The sequence below is a fragment of the Rousettus aegyptiacus genome, unplaced genomic scaffold, assembly GCF_014176215.1.
Source record: "Rousettus aegyptiacus isolate mRouAeg1 unplaced genomic scaffold, mRouAeg1.p scaffold_m13_p_18, whole genome shotgun sequence".
Lineage (NCBI taxonomy): Eukaryota > Metazoa > Chordata > Mammalia > Chiroptera > Pteropodidae > Rousettus > Rousettus aegyptiacus.
In genome coordinates, this window is record NW_023416293.1 from 21,862,994 (window position 1) to 21,882,583 (window position 19,590).

The 19,590-nt window shown below is 36.8% G+C and overlaps 1 protein-coding gene across 3 annotated transcripts in view; it reads right to left on the bottom strand.

Moving 5' to 3' along the window:
* Positions 1-297: 297 nt before the first annotated feature.
* The window catches only part of FMN2 (formin 2), a 371,091-nt gene continuing 351,798 nt past the window's right edge, over positions 298-19,590 (bottom strand). The window contains exons 16-17 of one of the 3 annotated variants that reach the window (XM_036235636.1): positions 3,257-3,338; positions 298-1,934 (exon numbers count right to left, since the gene is read on the bottom strand). In XM_036235636.1, the coding sequence (XP_036091529.1) occupies positions 1,908-1,934; positions 3,257-3,338 (109 nt within the window). In that variant the 3' untranslated portion in view covers positions 298-1,907. Of the gene's footprint in view, positions 1,935-3,256; positions 3,339-19,590 lie in introns of those variants that run through there. The other 2 variants (XM_016129861.2, XR_004955481.1) reach the window with 2 other exon arrangements.

The following is a 19,590-nucleotide window of genomic DNA, read 5'->3' on the forward strand; positions in this document are numbered from 1 at the left end:
TACATTGCCTCTTCTATATACATCTTTTCTGCACCATAATTTTTCTTCTGACTTATCATCTCTCAATAGTCCTTCACCACTTAATCTGTATCAAATGAATTTTTTCATCCAATTTCTAAATTTTAAAAGATTTCTCAAATATTAATATATTGTTGCTCATAATTAGAAAATACTTCTTCCTTAAAATTACATTAGGAAAATTTCAACCTTTTTCCAAATATGTTTTGAAGTAGCATAATAAATATTTTATCTCTAAAAACAAGCACTCATTAAACATTTAGCTACAAACAACTGTTAAGCCTAAAATTAGAACTTTTAAAAACCTTTAAACACAGACTGTCTAACTTATTTTCCTTCCAGTTTTAAAAATGATGGTTTCATTTTGCAAGTATCCTTAGGCAATAGACACAGAACTCTTTTATTATTCACTTTTATTTTCATATAAATTAACATCCTAAAAAATTGGAATAGAAACACTAAATACAGTATTGCACATAGCGATCTTCGTTAAATGCCCTATTATTTCATTGAAGAATGTTAATATACACATTAGAAGGAGTGAAGGGGACGGGAAGACTACGGAACTACAACCAAAAAACCACTACTGTTTCTTTGCACTTAAACTACAAATTAAAAGGTAAGAGACCATATTTTATATAAATACAAACATAGTTATGATTCAGAACTTTCTTTTTAAGTTGCTTTCCATAATTGGTTTGTAATAGCAATAAACTCTCTCCTTTATCCACACCAAAACCTTCAACAAATGTTATTAAAATTATTTTAAAAAACTGCACCTATTACTGTTAGACAAAACCATCACAATGCATCATAAGTCAACTTTAAAGTTCTCTCAGAAGAGGAGATTGATGTTTTCCCCCTCATTGTAATACAAAATCCTTTCCTAAACTCCTTTAGATAATGAATCATTACATACTCATTTTTTCAGCTTTTAATCACCTGCCATAACACAGAAAGAAAACCCCAATTATGTCAAAATACTTAGGCAGGTATGTTTAATTAACAGGTTCTAGGTAGATGACAATCCATGCAAAAACTTACTTTTTTTCTTATCAACAATTAGTCATGTTGACAATTTTATGAGTACCATTTATTTAAATCCCTTCGAAATATTGAGTCATATTTTCTTTGTGAAAGGCAATGGCAAAAGTTACAGGGAGGTACACCTTCAGTTTTATTTACTTCTGCCACAGATTAGCTTTACCTGGGGTCTCAGAGGACACAGTCTGATAAAAGCCGTCATTAAACTTAAACTCTGATTCCTGCCTATATTAAATGATTTATCAGAAAAGGGTTTCCTTTTGCTGTATTTTTTTCTATTCATTATCTAACAAGTGAGAAAAAGTGTAACCTCCTTTCACAAATATATAGTTATGGAGAGCAACCCAAAGAGTTGTGAAAGCCTTAATTATAATATATAAACAGTACTTAAATTTTAGAATAAAAATGTATACGTAGGTGTGAAACTGATACAATTAGCTAGAAATAACATTTTAACCATAAATCTAAATGCACTGATGTGAAGTACTGGTTGTCAGTAGAAAGAAAAGAAATATTCTTACAAAAGAAAATTTTAGGTTAAAGTTTAGCATGTTCAGAATTAACGCAGATACTGCCTCTAATACATGCTGTTTCAGCCTATCGGTATAATACCATAAACTTTTACAAAAAGGAAAGATGTCAAAATCTCCACTGGTCTACTGCTTTAACATTTTTATATGAGTGTACAGTAAAATTCAACAGTGAATTGTCTAGGAAACACAAAGATTATGCAAGAGGTCAAGAAGAAAAGTGATGAAAATGATGTAGTTTCCTTCCCGCGTTCAGGCCAACTAAATTTTCTGGAAGTGGTTAGAGTGACTCGTATTCATTCTGCTTTCCTGTGTTCAGGTTTTCATGCTTATCTTTGCTTTCTAAAAATAAATGCACCAGATAAGAGTTATAGTTAGAAACAAGAAGTTTAAAAAATGTATGAAGTTTAGAGTAGCCCAAATAAGACCTTTTCATTTGGATCAAATTCTCTGGGAAAGGTTAAAGATCAACCAACCCATAAAGGAAAAATAATATTTATAAGTAAAATATGTTTTTATCTTTTAGAAATTTTTACCAAGACAAACTACTAAATGTTTTGAGGAAAAAAAAGGTTTTAAAATTTAGTTTCTTATTGACGTGAAAGAGCGCCAACTCAGCTTCCTTGTTTTGTTTTCTGTGCAAATACATTTACATGAAAACTGAATCATTGGCTGTTTCATTTCCATCCTTATAAGAGCATGATTGGAGTTGACTAATAAATAATTACTCCTCCTCATTCAATACACTTTAAATGTGTACTTTAATCAGTAAGACAGAAAATATAGTAAACCATAAAATAATACTTGGCATTCATTAAGGTTAGTTTTGATATAGAGAAACTGAAGGGATAACAGCTATTACATAAAGACATAATTTATAACTTTTTCTTAAGAGAGTTATTTAATTATATACCAGTTTGGGTTATTTTGATTTAGGCTTTTTCATTTAGGCTATGTTAGACTAATACAATTCAAGATGCTCTTATTTTAAGGCCTAACTCAACTTTTCATTTAAAACAGCTTACTCTGTCACACCAAGTGATAATCCCTCAAAATGTTCAACAAAACATTGACAAGGGAAAACTTATCATCTTCACCAAGCCCTTCCCTCTCCGGGTGCAAAACTTAGCATTTCATTTTCAAGGAAGAAGTGGGCAAGGAGAAAACTTAAACAGCTTGTTAAACTCAGTTTACTGACTGACAGATGTTGCCATTTATGGGTACAAACCAGGTCTGAGTACTGTGTCTTAGCAAAGGACAACACTTGCACTTGGCATTTCCCGTTATGTTTTAGGTCTCAATGGCACTAATCCAATTATAACAGCCACTCTAGGTTCAAATGCAGCCCTGTGATCATGGGTAATAAAGAAAGTGAAAGATGGCCCCCCAACTTCCGCCCACATATAGATACCCGTGAATAAGCTCTCCCTGAGGAGATCTATCTTAATTCTTAAGCTTTGAATGCTGAGTACTGAGATTCTCTTAGCCTTTTGGGCCTAATTAAAAACATCAGGAATTGGAAATTCTTTAAGTCAGAAGCTCATTATTTATTCAAACTTAAGAGGAAAATATTACCTATTATATGTTTGTGTATATATAGTGAAAACAGTGTTTAACAGCCAAAGTAAATCATAGGTTAAAGAACAGAAAAGTTAAATACTTACAATTCCAGAATCATGTCTTGGTTTTATCTTATAAAGTGATTTCCCCTTTTTCTGCCTACACACCTCTTCAGCTTCTTTTACCCTGAGTGAGAGAAGACACATGCATTTCATCACTGTGATCTACCTTCTAGTCAGTGAACATCAATTCATGAAGCATGTGACTTACTGAAGAAAATCATACCACATACACAGGAACGTTATCTGACATTTGATTTAAAAAATAGAGACTGTTAGAGTTGGAAGCAAAGTCATCCAGGGGTTCTTAATTTGGAATCGCAGGATGTAGAATGGAATAGTATATAAACAGATAAATATTTTTATGTATACATTTCATCTTACGTTAAATGATTCATATACAAGAAAGTAAAGAAATATCCTCACTTTCAGGTGAGCATACTGAGATTGGCTCTATTACATAAATAGGATCGGCACTATTAAAACAACCAGGAGCATTAAAATAATTAAATTAGTCGCATTATATAAAAACTCAAATGCATATTTAAAATGATTTCAGATTCACTTTCTACATCACACTTACTCATGCAAGAAAGTCATTTGCAATGAATACTTGAGTAGTTTTTAAAAAATTGAACTTTATCAAGTGTGAGAACCCATCAATTAATTGAAAACAGAAGACAGAGAATGAGCAACAATAACATTGTAGTACCACTAGGGTTTCTTTTTAAACACAAACTCCAAGGAAAACAGTGTTGCTTTTACCAGGGGTGGAGTTAAAAGAGGGTGTTATGTGGAGATAAGTTCTGCATTAAGTTCTGGCTTTGCTATTTGACACTGGGCAATGTCCTGATACCACTGGCCCTTGTAGTCCCTTAATAGTACAAGAGCTCAATAATGTATAATAGTATTACTATTATTACTACACACAGTTATGGCGAAGATTGAAAAAAATTATTTAAATAGTTCTTTATAAGTTGTAAAATACTATAAAAAGTTATGCATGATTACTTTAAACGTATCATAAGAAATCTGTAAACTGGACTTCTATCAATAAAAAAGTATACCATAAGAAGGAAAATAAACTATTAGGTTAATATATTTTTTGTTATGATTCACCTTAAAAATGGAGTATTTCTGAAGAAACTAAAAAGGCCATGACAGATCTTAATAAATAAAAGAATTTTTGTACGTAGATCTTAAAGCCTATTTCCTTAAAGAAATAAATTATAAATATATTTTCTTGTGCCCTGTGGCAAAAGATCTAACAAGAGAATTCACCTCCTATTCAACTAAATGAATCCCTTTTTTTAAACAACGAAATGAAACAAATAATCCAGTATAGAAGCTATAAGATTGATGTTATAGTTTATCTTAAAGTATGACAAATGAATGTAATTCTCTTTGAACATGAAATATTGTTAGTAATTCCAGAAAATGATGACAATTTAGAAGACATTCTAGTATTACCACTTTTATTACTTTCTACCCGAGTCATAAATTGCCTTTAATCTGTCCTCCAAACATCTGAAGACAAAAAGTATTTTCTTTATAACAAACCAAAGATTGCAGAGTCCCCATCTTCCTGTGAAATAGCTATGAGTAAATTTAATTTGAAGTATTTGGACAGAGAATTGAAAAAACTTTCTTGCAAGCACTTCGCCAAAATCCAGTAGATCTCTTCAATTTACTTAGAGTGCTTTTAAAGCAGTTTGTGATATTTTAAAAAATGTACTTCACAAGTATTAAGATCACCAAAGCATCTTAATTTTCTCACTATCTCATTTATTTTGTTCTTAAAACACATTTTTGCAAGGATCGTAGGAAGCTGAGTTTAAGTCATATATATTTAACATTATACAAAGGCAAATTTGGCCATTCCTTACAGTAGAGACAGTGAAAACTAAGAGAATGTGCATCAACAAATTCTCACAAGGTCTAAAAGATCTTATGCTCACCCATTAATCTGACAATCATTTACAGAGCAGTAACTCTAGGTTGGGCACTGGGATTGGCTTAATTTTATATGGACAATTAAGTTCAGCATCTCATAGGAGAGATACGCACAGGAGCAAGTGATTTATGACAGTGCACTAAGCATAACACCTGGGGTGGTAGAGGTGCAGTTGTGAGGAAGAGGTGTCTGCGGTGGGCGGGCAGGGGTGAAGCAAACCCTTCTGGAGCATGTTGATGGCCGAGCCTTGCTTTAAAGGTAACTTCAATTTTTCATACTCTTCTTGGAAGAGGAAACAGTACTGAGGGTGACAGGAGAGTACTGTATCCAGAATAACATGCAAAAGCCAAAGCTTAAAGAACTATAAACACTTCTCCCTTCTGCTGCCATAGGAGCCCACCCCACACCAGTAAACGGCTGAAGTTCAAACTGCCTTTCTGGTTTATGCTTCAGTTTCTTATGCATGTGGCTGAAGTGGGTCAGTCACGGCCTCCTGAGCACCTCTTGCTATGCACAACCGGATGATGTGGGGAGCTGGAAAACTGAGCATCGGAATCTTGGGCACTCACTCTTCAAATTTAGGAGAAGAATCACTGAGAATTTATTAAAATTCAGTTCTCCAGGCTTATTCTTCTATATTCTGGTTTAGTCCACCTGGGACGCATTTATAAGCAACACCCCAGAGAACTGGATGTGGGTGGTCCGTGGGCAACACTTTGAGAGACAGCACTCTGGAACCCAGGTCTTCCCTCCGAGGCCTGGACTGGGTGGCCACACTGTGCCCTCAGGAAACCACACTTCCTCACCCCTCTCTTCTTTCCAGTGTCAGCACTGGGGTCACAATCCCAAGCCACGAAAACCTGCTCACTTTGGCACTGAGTGAGTCCCACTTCTCCTGAAAGAATGCTGCTTCTTCCAAATGCCAATCTCATTTCAATAAAACTCTGACAACTAGAAACTTTTTCCCCACACTTTAGGGAGGAAAAAAAATGTGCCCCTGGAGGCAAGATACGCTGGAGTTGGGAGAAATGAGAAAGATAATGAGGGAGAAGCTGGGTGGAGGGACCAAGCCAGTTGTGTGTATTTTCTCCTTGGGTGACTGTGGCGAAGTTGTCAGCTACCACCTTTATGAGTGATGACTTGCACATGTCCCATCCTCTGTCTCTCCTGTCTCATCCCTCATTCAACGACAACTAACATTTCTTAAACCAAGCAGGAAAAATATGCTCATCTCACAACTAGGCAGAAAAGACCAAGTAAAAAGGCACGGCGGTGATAACATTTCAAGTAATATATAGAAGAGAGCAATTACCCTGTTTGAAAAGGAGTAAAAAGAAGAATAATACTTTGTTCATAAAGAAAGAAAGCAGTCACGATGCAGAGAGAAAAACGTGGCTGGCTTCAGGAAGAGAGTCCTTGGCTTCCAAATGTTGCCTGTGCCTGAGTTTAAACTGTGTCTGGGGGAGCTCTGTGGGCGCTGCAGACACAGACGTGGCTCTTTCTTTTTCATATGGCTGCATTCACACAAAGGGGACAGGCTAGGTATTTGTTAATCAAGATTTTACCCTTTTAGAGAACTAAAAAAAGAAGAAAGAATTTTTGGATGATATCTTTGATAGGCTTCTTCTAACAACTGCAACTTCTAATCAGCAATCTACATAAAAGGAAAAAATGAACAAAACCAAATCATATGATAATGAAAAGAAAACTCTTCATTCAGCACTTTTAATGATTGTGGGAAAACAATACAGCAAGCAGACTAAAAAATAGAAAATGTAGCATTATCTTTTAGACAGAAAGATACAAAACAGTATGTAATGGATATGAAATTTGATGTATATGTTACTATTTTGCTCTAATATCTTTTATTGTCCATGAAACTTCAGAAACAAAACTATGATGAACAAATTTCAAAAGTATGTACTTACTCCGTAAATGGAGAGCCGAAAGTAATTAAAGAATATGAGGTGTTATCTTTTAAAGAACAATTTAATTATGGAAAATAACCAAATGAACATATGGAATAGATTTGGCAAACAGAGTAGATAACCAATTTTAGAAAACTAATTTTCCTCCGTCCTTCCGTCCGTCCTTCCTTCCTTCCTTCCCTCCCTCCCTCTTTCCCTTTCCCTTTCCCCTTCCCCTTCCCTTGCCTTTTCTTTCCTTTCCTTTTTTTCCTTTCCTTCTGTCTGTCTGTCTGTCTGTCTGTCTATCTATCTATCTATCTATCATCTATCTATCATCTATATATCTATTTTTTAACTAAATTTCTTGGGGTGACATTAGCTAACAAAACTATATAGATTTCAAGTGTACAGTTCACTAATACATCATCTATATACTGCATTGTGTTCACCACCCACAGTCAAATCTCCTTCGTCACCATATATTTGACCCCTTTTACTCTACCTACCTCTCCCTTCGCTCTTTTAGTCATAAGCAAAGTTTCATTCTGGCAGTGGTCACCAAGACCATATGTGATTCCCAGAAAAAGGAAACTTGCTCTCTTCAAGGCCCAATCTTTGTATAACCAATTTTGAATACAGTCATTTTTTAAAAAATCAACTTTCTTTTTTTAAAGCATAGATGGTATACATTAGTTAGTTTCATGTTAAACTTAAAATAAATGGACTGATTTCACTTTAACTTGATAGCCAATGGTCATCATTCCACACATCACTATTGCAATGTGTGGATACAGGTCCGCCCACAAGGCTCCCTAGCATACACAGAATATCCTGCCCACATGTGGACCCAATGCTGGCTACTTTGCTGCCTGGGTACTTTGTGTCTGCCTTTTAGGTTTTCTGTTAGTTTCTAGGATGGCAGGTTGTGATCACTTCTCGCTAGCACCAACACGCCTGCCTAGATCTTCTTTTAATAATTTCTATGCTCTTTAGAGGGGAAAACCAGATAACTAAGCTAATTTAAATGAGCCTCAGATTAGAGCAATAAGACCCGGAGTTCAGCCCTAGCTAAAGGAACAGAATCCCTAGAGGTGGAGGCAGGAAGTAATTTCAGCTGCCACAGGGCTTCTCCCTCACTCCCCACCTCCCACATACCTCAGGGTTCACAGCTGTCTCTGGAAGATGAGGGAGGCCAGAAGTCTAACTTAGATATATGCAGGGCTTTACAGCTGTAAATTTCTAAGGGTCTAAGATGCTAAGATACTGCATACCTAGTCACACTGCACCACCCCACCTGCTTTATTTAGCAGGCTGTCCATAAAGATGGAGAATAATGCTGGAATGACTAAGATCTGAAATTCAAGTTTACCAAGGTAAAGAACTGTGACACCATTAATTGGTAATGACAGATTTTGTGACACTAGAGAACCAACCACCTACGGGATAAGAAGTGAAGCATTTTGTGAGGAATAGGCCTATGAAATTACTCTCACGTTGAAATTGTTTTATAGGGCAGAAATGATCGGAGGAAAACAAAATATCTTAAATATTAAAGCTTAAATTTAAATTTACTTTTAAAAAACTCATATTAAACTTATCTTCTAAAAATAAAGTTGTAAATGTAACCTAAAGGAACCGAATAAATTTCAATATGTTCAATATATTTTATTCCTTACATATAAATCTTCTAAGACATAACAACTTCATTTGGTTTTAAGTTATTAAGCACAGAAAATTTGAGTCCAGGAGAATGAAAATATTTTTAAGATTTATATTATAGAGAAGAGAGGTAGATGATAGAATGAAAAATACTTTTTATCACAGAATTTGCTGAAATTAGTTTAAATTTCAATAATACTTTTTTTATTTTTATATTTTTCAAAACAAATGAAAAGTTTCTTAATTTTTGTCCTTAATATAATGGTGGATTTACACTAAGGATTATTCTAAACAAAGAACATGGTTTTTAATTTCTCTCCTAATAAAGAAGCATTTTTCTCTGCATTCTTCCCCCCTAGTCCCAGACGCATTTATTAACAGGCAAACACACACAAAAAGCTCAGTGTGATTAAGTGTAAAGAAAGTTTGTGAGATGAGTGAGGGAGATGCACCCTGGCACAGATACAGAGGAAGGAAACTAGACGTCTAGCAGCCTATGGGCAAAAATCATTTTCATCTACTTTCTAAACCAAAGCCAGGCTGGCCACATCTTATCAAGAAAACAGATATGATCTCATCAATCGAGTGAGAAAGGGAGCCACTTTTCTGCCACGAAGTATTAATAAATGTGTCTAAATAAGTATCTGCGGCAGATGGATTCATTTCCTAGAGGCTGCATCGTGGCCTTGCTGGGCGCGGCCTTACTTGTTACTGGAGTCTACAGCCTATGAGAGTGTTAGTGCAGCCCAGCACTGGGAGATCAGCAGTGGGGTCCTTACACAGAGGAGATGCGTCTTCTAACCATAAGCTAAGAGTAGACACAATTATCACTATTACCAGTTTACGGTGCACTTCACTGAAACACAACACCATGGTGTCTGCCTACAAATGTTCAATTTTTTTTTAACCCAAAATAGAAAGGGGGAACACACATACACACATGCACGCACGCACGCAAGCACATACGCACGAAAGGTGGAAGGGGAGGGTGACTCTAGACAAGGCTGGTTAGAGATAGGGCAGCCGGATTCAAAGCCGTGGGTCTCTTTCCAAGCAAAGACAGAGTGGGTACTAGACACCTTGTGGCATTAAAGATGACTTGGGGAAGTTTTCTCCTGGCTCTGTCTTCCCTCCTTTATAAACCCCAGTGATTTAAAACACACACATACACACATAAAACCACGACCCCGCCCCCCCCCCCCCCAATATAACAGAAACAATCCACCAAGATGTCACTTATTATCTCAAGTAAAAAGAACATATGTTCCCTCAGGCACATATTTCTGAATTTGAGTTGAATTTCTGAAATTCATCTCTGACAATCTCTTTTTCAGAGAGAGCATTGCATTTGCACCTCAAACGCTTATGGGGAGCAGGCAGAATGAGCACAGAGTAGCTCCTGACTCAAGGACACCAAAGTTTAAAAAAGCCTTTGAGCTACTGGATGCGACAGAAATGTGGCTGAGTAAGGGACATTTAGAGCTAAGGCAGGATTTGCTGTGCAGTCCAGAGCTGCTAGTCCCAGCTCACTGGGGCAGGGGAGGGGCCGGCCAACTTCCTATTCCACTCACTTCACAATAATGCATGATGTAAGCCTGCCGCTTCTGTTAAGGGTATGAGGAATATTCACAGTCTAAAATTTAGGATACTATGATGGTTAGATATACGTGTTCTATGTTTATGTTCTGAAAATTCCAAACATATATATTGAATATAAAGCCAATAGGCAAGAGTATACTTGGGTGGAAAGAGATGAATCATAAAATTCAACCAATCAAATTAATTTCCTGCAGTCTGAATCTTATTAATGACTGTATAGGGTTCTATAAATGTAGAACACTATAACTGATGGGTGAACTACCACAGAAAAAACTTTCCGCATAGTTTTGAATGGCCATGCATGAGAAGAGATGGGTAGGGATATGTGCTGCTATGTTCTCCTTTCAAAGCAAACAAAACTGTCACACACATAAGTCATTCATGGCTGCCTCCCTGATGAATCAAAAAGTTGTCATATCTACCAGTACTTCCTCGTCTTCACCATGCTAATGACCAAAACGGTTAACGAGCTTCTTAATTCTCTTATCCTTCTGTCCCAGAGAATTTCTGAGTTTTCCAATTGTCTTTCTGGACATGCTTTCTTAATCTCTCTGGCTACTTCATAATCATTAAACTCCCCCTTAAATGTTATTTGCCCCCCAGGGCTCCCATCCTGACTCTTGGATCTATAGGAAATATCCACTTTATAATCCCAACCATCATTTTTATGCTGGAGACTTTCAGATCCATACTCTAGCTCTGACCTTTTCCCAAAGCTCCAAATCCCAGTGGATGTTCTTCTCTTATCACTCACCTGAGCCTTGGTTAAGAAGATTATCCATAATCATTCATCCTCTAAATCCTTTCTCTCCCTCTTCATCAATGACCCCTCCCAAGCATATACAAATGGTTAACAAGTTGTTATTAATTATTCCTTAACAATGATTTGAAAATCTGTCCCACTCGCGCTAATTCCATTGTCCCTGATTGTTTCTCAAGCCTCTTCTTTATATCTCCTGGATCACTGACCCTCCCCTCAGACTGGCATTTGCATAAATCTAGTCCATCCTTCACAAATGTCCTAACCATGGAAATCATCTGAGCCACTCTTTCATTTACCAAGAAAAAAATTAAGTTCCTTATGAGGTTTCAAGGCCTTTTACAACTAACCTAACTTCTCTGACCATCTGGAACCACTCCCCACCCCGTGGGGGGTCCTTGCTAAATCTGTTCCCAGTCTCTTTTTCTCTTCCTCCCACAGGCCCTTCAAGTTAAGCTCAAAGCTTTCTATAGAAAGTATACCTCTTTGGGTGGTTACCACACAATGTAATATATAGATAATGCATTATTAAACTTTACACTTGAAACCTACATAATTTTATTAACCAATGTCACCTCAATAAATGTAATTTTAAAAAAATCATGGGGATGTGAAGTATAGCATAGGGAACATAGTCAATAATATTGTAATGATCACATGTCACATGGGTACTAGACTTATCAGGGTGATAATTATGTAAGTTACATTAAGTGCCTAATCGCTATGTTGTACATCTGAAACTAATATAATATTGCATGGCAACTATTATTGAAAACCTGAAAAATGTAAAAATTAAAACATCTTAAAGGCTACGCACACCCCTGACCTTCATGGCAGGCTTATTTATGCAATCCTCTATGCTTTTGCATAATTTTTATTTTATGGCTATTCATATATATCTTTTTTGCCTTGTCGAATAGTAAGGCCCTTGAGATTAAGGCTCATGTATACCCATTTTTACATTCTCAAGAATAATAAACCTCACATAAGTAAGCATTCACTAGATATTTGAAAAATAACTGACTCCATGATGACGGATAGGAAAATTAAAATTAAGCAAATAACTAGGGTTTAGTTTTATATCTCTTGTGTTTCCCCTTCCTTCCGGTGAACTCTTCATCAATGAGTCTAGATGTTCAATTTTGAGTAAACTGTGGGGTTTTATTTGACTTGACCATCGAGTTTACTGATTTACTGTTATAATTCCATCCAGAAATAACAATTCAGTGTGGACACATGTACATAAAATTTAAAGTTATGAAATAGTTTTAAGTATCATATTCACTTTCTTTCATCTTATAGGAAAACTAATTTTGGATATACTATATGAATCATTAGTAGCCTATAAGGATTCAACATGAAATTGTATCAGACTAGTTTCATTAACTTTTATTAACTCCTAGGTTGTGGTAAAGATAAATTACATAGATGTAATATATCTTCATTTCAACAAAGCAGTTAAAGAGTGTCTAATGGGATATTTACAGACTAGATAGAGAAATGATGGCCAGGTGAGACAATACTTAGATGAATTTTCAGATAGGCTCTGAAGAAGACAACGGTGTAACTTTATGTATGATTTTGTTTCTATTTTAAAGAGCATCATGCTAAAGGTTAAAGCACAATCAACTAGTAAAATTTATTACAGAGTTTGTTTAAATCTGAGAACAGAGAAAAACTGCCCTAGCAATCATAAATGTCCAAAAATTGACAGAGCTGCTTTTTCATTTGAAGAAAATTAACATTCGCAGAGAGGCAGTGGTAAGCCATACACAGTGGGTGTTTTGTGTGCATCATCTTATAAAACCACCTGGCGACCAACATGAGATGTGCTGTTATGCTGTTTTAGAGACAAGGAGCCTGGGACTCAAAGAGGTTCTTGAGGTCACGCAATAAAAAGTGAAGAAGAAAATCCACACCTGGTCAGCTTCAGAGTCCGCTCTCCTTCCGGATCCCTCCCACGAAAAAGAATCTATAATCCTGGGCTTAATGTCTAGCTAATTAGTACTGTAAACATGGTATTCTTACAATGAGAAAAAAATTAGGTTGGGGACTCTTCATTTTTCTTTCCCAAGTTCAATAGTTATTCCCCCTTAGAGAGCGTCCACAAAACGAGCATCTTAGAAGACACGCTGGTGTTAGCTTCTAAAAGGCAGAGAATGGGATGTCTTTCCTCTTCACGTGGTATGTATGGCCAGCCCAGTGCCTGACTCATCAAAACAGCATGTACACTCACTGAGAACACAGGTGCCAAGCACTGGGCTAAGAAGGTTTGCAGATTTGATCTCTTTTAAATCTTGTAATAACCTCACAAGGTATGGTTGTCGCCCAACTTTTACAATGAGGAAACTGAAATTTAAAATGGTAAAATTATGTGCTTGGGCTCACACCAGCATGTTGCAGGCTTGTGCTTTCAGTCTAGAAAATGTCTGACCGCCACACTCACTGGTGGTCCAACCACTGTATCACGCTACCTCTCACAACGCGCATGAGTGGGAAAGATGAACTACACAGCCATCAACACCTTCCTCTTTCTATTGACTTATATATCCATTTACATTTGTATGTTTATATTTATCATATATTTATATTTTTGCACCATTATATTAACATATTTATAAGTTATTTTTCATATTTACATATATTTTTATTTTTAGAAGTATTTAATTCTAAAAGATTGACTCCTTTAAAATTGACGATATAAATTGTGGCAGTTTAAAATGATGTTTAAAAAAAGAAACTATTTGAAAAAATGGTCACATGTGCTTTATCAGATACAGGGGAGAAGTATTATAATTGTACAAACTCTGAACTCAATTCAAGGAGAAGTAGTAATGGAAACAAAATGGGTTTTAGTGTTCATCTTTGAAAAGGAAAGTGTGTAAGACTGTTCAGAGGGAACAAAATTACCACTGCATTTTCTTGATTCTAATTTCTAGAAAGAATTTTTGACATAGTTCTCTATGAATTGTAGTCAGTATGTATCTAAAAATACAAATGACAGAGAAATTTCTCCAATGGCCATTTTTAAAATACAAATCCTCAATATAAACAGATTAATTTTTAAACTTTAATTCAGTGAGGAGAGGAAAGTCAACATACACTGTGGTTGGTGCCGCTGCTCTCTGGTGATCTGACTTGATACATGAATACAGCTCTGAAAACGTCTAGGACAATTAGCATATTTTCCTCGATCATCTCAAATCACAATGGTCTCAACTGAAGAGCAAGCAGTCAGTGGGTGGCTAGACTCGGACAAGTGCTGGAGATGCTGACAGTTCGATCCAGTTGAAGCACGAACGTACATTTGCTTTAGGACTAGATGAGTAAACAGCAGGGTTCACATTCCATTTCATAAATAAAGAGGTCAATTATATTCTGTCAAACCAAGAGAATCCTTCTTTCAGAATCTTCCATAGGAATTTAAGATGGTATCAGAAAAAGTTGACAAAATTTTTAAGAACTTTTTAAAATGCTTAGATGGTAAATGTTTAATAGTCAGTGAAAACAGGAACACTTATATTCACATACCTGTTAGAAATTTTAAGTGATCACTTATTTTTCACTGCTGATTTAAAATCTCTGATTTAGAAAGGAAGGGTTTGTTTTTCTCAAGGATCATGTGCTTGAGACAATTTTAACTCTCAATGAGATGTGGATTTATGTGGAATTTACAAAAGTAGCTGAACTGCCTTTTTTAAAGCCCCATAGGAATGACCATGTTCTTTCTGTGCGTTCCGATGATGTTTTTGGTTTCTTCAACAAAATGGTGAATGGGTGCTCCCCTGGTTCCACTTATGATGGCAAATAAAATGAACTTCTATCATGCATGATGGCCAAAGCTATTATAAAATCACATCTGACAGCAAAGTTCATCTTTTATTACAGGAAAATAGTGCTATTTATCACATTTGACATTTTTCATGCAAACATCCTTTTCTATTTATCTTTACTAAACTTTACCTCTACTATTTCCACCTGTGTTAAGATATTTTCTTATTTTCAGTGATTTTTTTTTTTTTTTTTTTTGCATGTGGTTCAGAGAACCTTTCAATCATAGCTAGTGAGATATAAAGTTCAGTTCTGTTGGTACTTACGCTACGGTTTGTTTGACACTAGCAAGGACAATGTGTATGAATAAAGTCCTTTTTTTCTCATTCAACTTTGTTTTAATGGGGTCTCAAAATGTTGTGATAGATTTTTGGTCAAGTAGTTTTCATTAAAAAGCATTAATTTTAAGAATTAATAACTTAAAAACTGCCACACACACAAAACCAAATGATCTAAAGAATATTCTCTTTTCTTTCTGAAGGTTTTTACAATGCATTGTGATCATTAACCAGTCTTTTACTATTAAACTTTTTTAAATGGCCAATTGAGACAAACAGCTCTGAGATTGTTCTTCCACCACCGATTACAACTAGGGTGGTTGGTGTTGAGGATAATATTCATGTAGCCTTCTGAGCTTTCTGGGCATACTTGGTGGTCACCTTGCTATCTCCAGCTGTCTTCTTGTCCACTGTTTTGATGACACCTACAACAACTGTCTCATGTCACAAATAGCAAAGTGGCCCAGAGGAAGATAATCAGAGAAGCTCTCAACACACGTGGGCTTGCCAGGAACTATATCATCAATGGCAGCATCATCAGATTTCAAAAACTTCAGGCCATCTTCTAGCTTTTTCCAAGAATGATGATCAATATTCTCCATCGGCTCAGCAAATTTGCAAGCGATGTGAGCCATGTGACAATCCAGCACAGGTGCGTATTTGGCACTGATTTGGCCTGGATGATTTCAGGATAACTACCTGAGCCGTGAAGCTGGCTGCTTCCATTGGTGGGTCATTTTTGCTGTCACCTGCCACAATGGTACAACAAACATCTTTGACAGACACTCTTGACAGGGAAGCCTACATTGTCCCCAGGAAGAACTTCACTTGAAGCTTCATGGTGTATTTCAACAGACTTGAGTTCCGTTGTAACGTTGACTAGAGCAAAGGTGATCACTGCGCCAGGTTTGAGAACATGAGCCTCTGCTTGGCCCACAGGGACAGTGCTAATACTGCCAATTTCTTTGGACATCGTGGAGGGGCAGACACAAGGGCTCGTCAGTTGGACAAGTTGGTGGCAGGATACAATTCTGAGCTTCAAGCGGCATGGTTCCACTTGCAGTGCCATCTTTACAAGTGACTTTCCATGCCTTGAACCAAGGTTTGTTAGCACTTGGCTCCAGCATGCTGTCATCATTCCAACCAGAAACTGGCACAAATACCACTGTGTCAGGGTTGTAGCCAATTTTCTTAATGTAGGTGCTGACTTCCTTAATGATTTCCTCATTTATCTTTTCTGGCTGTAAGGTGGCTTGGTGGAATCCATCTTGTTTACACCAACAATTAGTTGTTTCATACCCACTGTGTAAGTCAGAAGGGCATGCTCATAGGTCTGCCTGTTATTTGAGACACTTGCTTCACATTCATCAATGCCAGCAGCAACAGTTGGGACAACATAGTCAGCCTGAGATGTACCTATAATTGTGTTATAAAGCCTCTGTGTCCTGGGGCATTGATGACGGTCACATGATACTTGCTGGTCTCGAATTTCCACAGGGAGGTTTCAGTCGTGACACCATGGTCATGTTCAGTTTTCATTTCATATATCCGAGACACTGGCATACTTGAAGGAGTGCTTCCCTAGCTCAGCAGCCTCCTCAGATTTTTCAGTGGTTCTTCTGTTGATCCCACTACATCTGTATATCGGATGACCCATTGTGGTGGACATGCTGGAATCTACGAGTCCAATGACAATGACGTTGACATTAGTCTTTTCCTTTCCCATTTGTGCTTAGAAGGAGTGTTGGTTCTCATGACACCTGTGTTCTGATGGCAAATCCATTGCAGGAAAAAAAAAAGGTAAGTCCTTTTTTTTTTTTTTTAAAGAGACTTTTTCTGGGGAGGGGGAAGAATTCAAGGGCTATTAGACATAGGAATTAATTTATAGAGAGTTTATCACATGTCCTTCCTGTAAAACCATCAAACAGTACAGAAAAAGCTATTTATGTCATAATGGTTTAGAATTATGCAAGAGTAAGAATGGCTTAATTAAGGAATAAGATTTGGGAGATACGAGGCAGATACGAATCAAGGAAACACACATGTTAAGAGACAACAAGGGTCACCATTTTTCTTCTGTTGGATTATTCCTATCTGGCCAAAAATATATTGTTTATATTACCATTAAAAAAAATCCTTAATCCACTTTTCCCTCCAGCTAGACCTTTTATCTATGACCCTTTATACGTACAGACTCTCAAAAAGAGTTGGCTACTTCATCTGCTCCCATCTAATCCAGGGTTTGTCCCTAAGCACTTGATAGAGACTACTCTTGCAGACGTCATCAATGAAGTCTTCCAAGGTCCCAAATCAAAAGATCAACTCAGTCCTCATCTCCCTCACGCTGGCATGAGCAGCATTTCACATGGTTCTACTCCTTCTCTCTTCTTCTTGAACCCTTTTCTTCACTTTATCCACCAGGATACACAGTCTGGCCCCAACATCCCATCGCTACACTCCACATCTATCTAACTTTCTCCACTTGCTCACTCTGTTCCAGCCACTTTAACCTCCTCCCTAAACTTCCCTGCTTCCTCAGGCTTTGCATTTGCTGCTACCTCCATCTGGAATATCCTATCTTCAGATATTCGTTGATTTATTCTCTTCACTTCCATTAAGTCCCTGCTATCTGTCACTTCCCAGACATACCAGGCCTCGCTAGCTTATACACCAACCACCACTTCCTAAAGCTCTCTTCCCTTGGCCCCACTTTATTTTTTGTCAGGGTCCACATCAGCACCCAGTGCACATTTACTGCTAATCAGTTCCTCCTTATGTAAGTCCAGAGGGCAGGGACTTGGTTTTGTTCACAAGTCCTGTGTCCGGTATATAGTAGCCACTTAATAAATACTTGTTGCATGACCTCAGTAAAGCGCATGGATAATTCATAAGTTCACAGTGAAGAATGCAGAAGTGGTATTTGGGGCTGAAAGAAAGTGGAAGACGGCACTATGGGGAATGATTACAAAGGAAAAGGAAATGTTAGATATAAGAATTCTTGACTTCCCATTCCCCTAAGGTTTCTCAGGATTTGTCTTAGGGTATACATTTCTTAGAGGATCTACTTTAGGCTGGGGAAGACTGATTTTTAAATAGTCCAGCTTGAAAAATCTCTCCCAGAGCATGAAAGGGGACGGGTATGGCCATGATGATACTGTGAGTGTTAAGAAGTGTACTCTGTTGTGTAAATCATGATTCCAGTAAAGGCACAGCCGAAATAACGGCTGAGTAAGAATCTAAGTGAATCAGGTAAGACCAAAGAGAGTCTAGAACAATCAAAAGAACTAGGAATACTGTATCAGGGTAATGGAAAATGTGACAGCATCTTTGCAGCTGGCCTCAAATATGTGAGGACTCCTCACACAAATGAGACTAGATTTGTATGGTTCTAGAGAGAGTAGAATTAGGACCAATGAGTGAGTTTAGGGTTCAGTCAGAAAGATATCTGTTCCTTCCATAATCCTTTAACCCAAACCCCTAGGGCCAGATGGATTAGAGAATTCTGAACTTTTCTAATTTCACACAGAAATATGGCATATAATACTACAAAATGGTCTGACACAGCACAAAGTAATTGAACACATTAATATTTCTATAGTAAATATATGAACATTCACAGTAAGTGAAATGGGTAAAGACTACAACAAATAGCCTCATGTGAGTTGAAGTTGCCACAAACTTATAAAAAAACTTTTGGTTTCAGAGGTTTTTGGATCACCAAACTGTACACAAGGAATTATGGTTCCGGACTATAAAATTATGAATAAAATTGCATCTATTGTAGTAATTGTCCCCAAAGTTTATGAACTACGTTAAACCTTCAGGCTAAAAAATTCATTAAACACTCAGGTAGAAAATAGAAAATGGCCACTAACAATGAAGAATTTGGCTGTGAACACTTCTTAGTTTTTCTTTGATCAGCATCATTAGAAAACTTATTTTAATAACTACATGAGTGGTAAAATACATACTTTATTAAAGTCAAGACATTTTGTCCTTTCCACTATGATCCTGTCCTTGCCTTGCTTAAGCTAAGAAGCTGCGCACAGTTCCTGATTCTCACTGAGTGTTAGGAACAGGGCGGCGGATCATAACCAGTGGCAAAGTGGTTGTGAATCGTTTTCCTTAATAATAATGGATAAAGTAGAGGGCTTTAAAATATAGAAGCCAATTTAAGCGTTCTTCATCATAACATCACTTTCACTTACTTATATTTGTATTTTTTTCCTGCATGGCTATGTGTGATTGGAAATAACTTCCATCTGTCAGTCTGTCCATCATCATGATATTAAAAAAATGCTTTTCTACCTTTTCTCTAATTTGCCATCAATACTATCTAGCCTTAAGTTCATGCTATAGTACTCTATGCTGTAGTTCTTTTATTCTGCCTT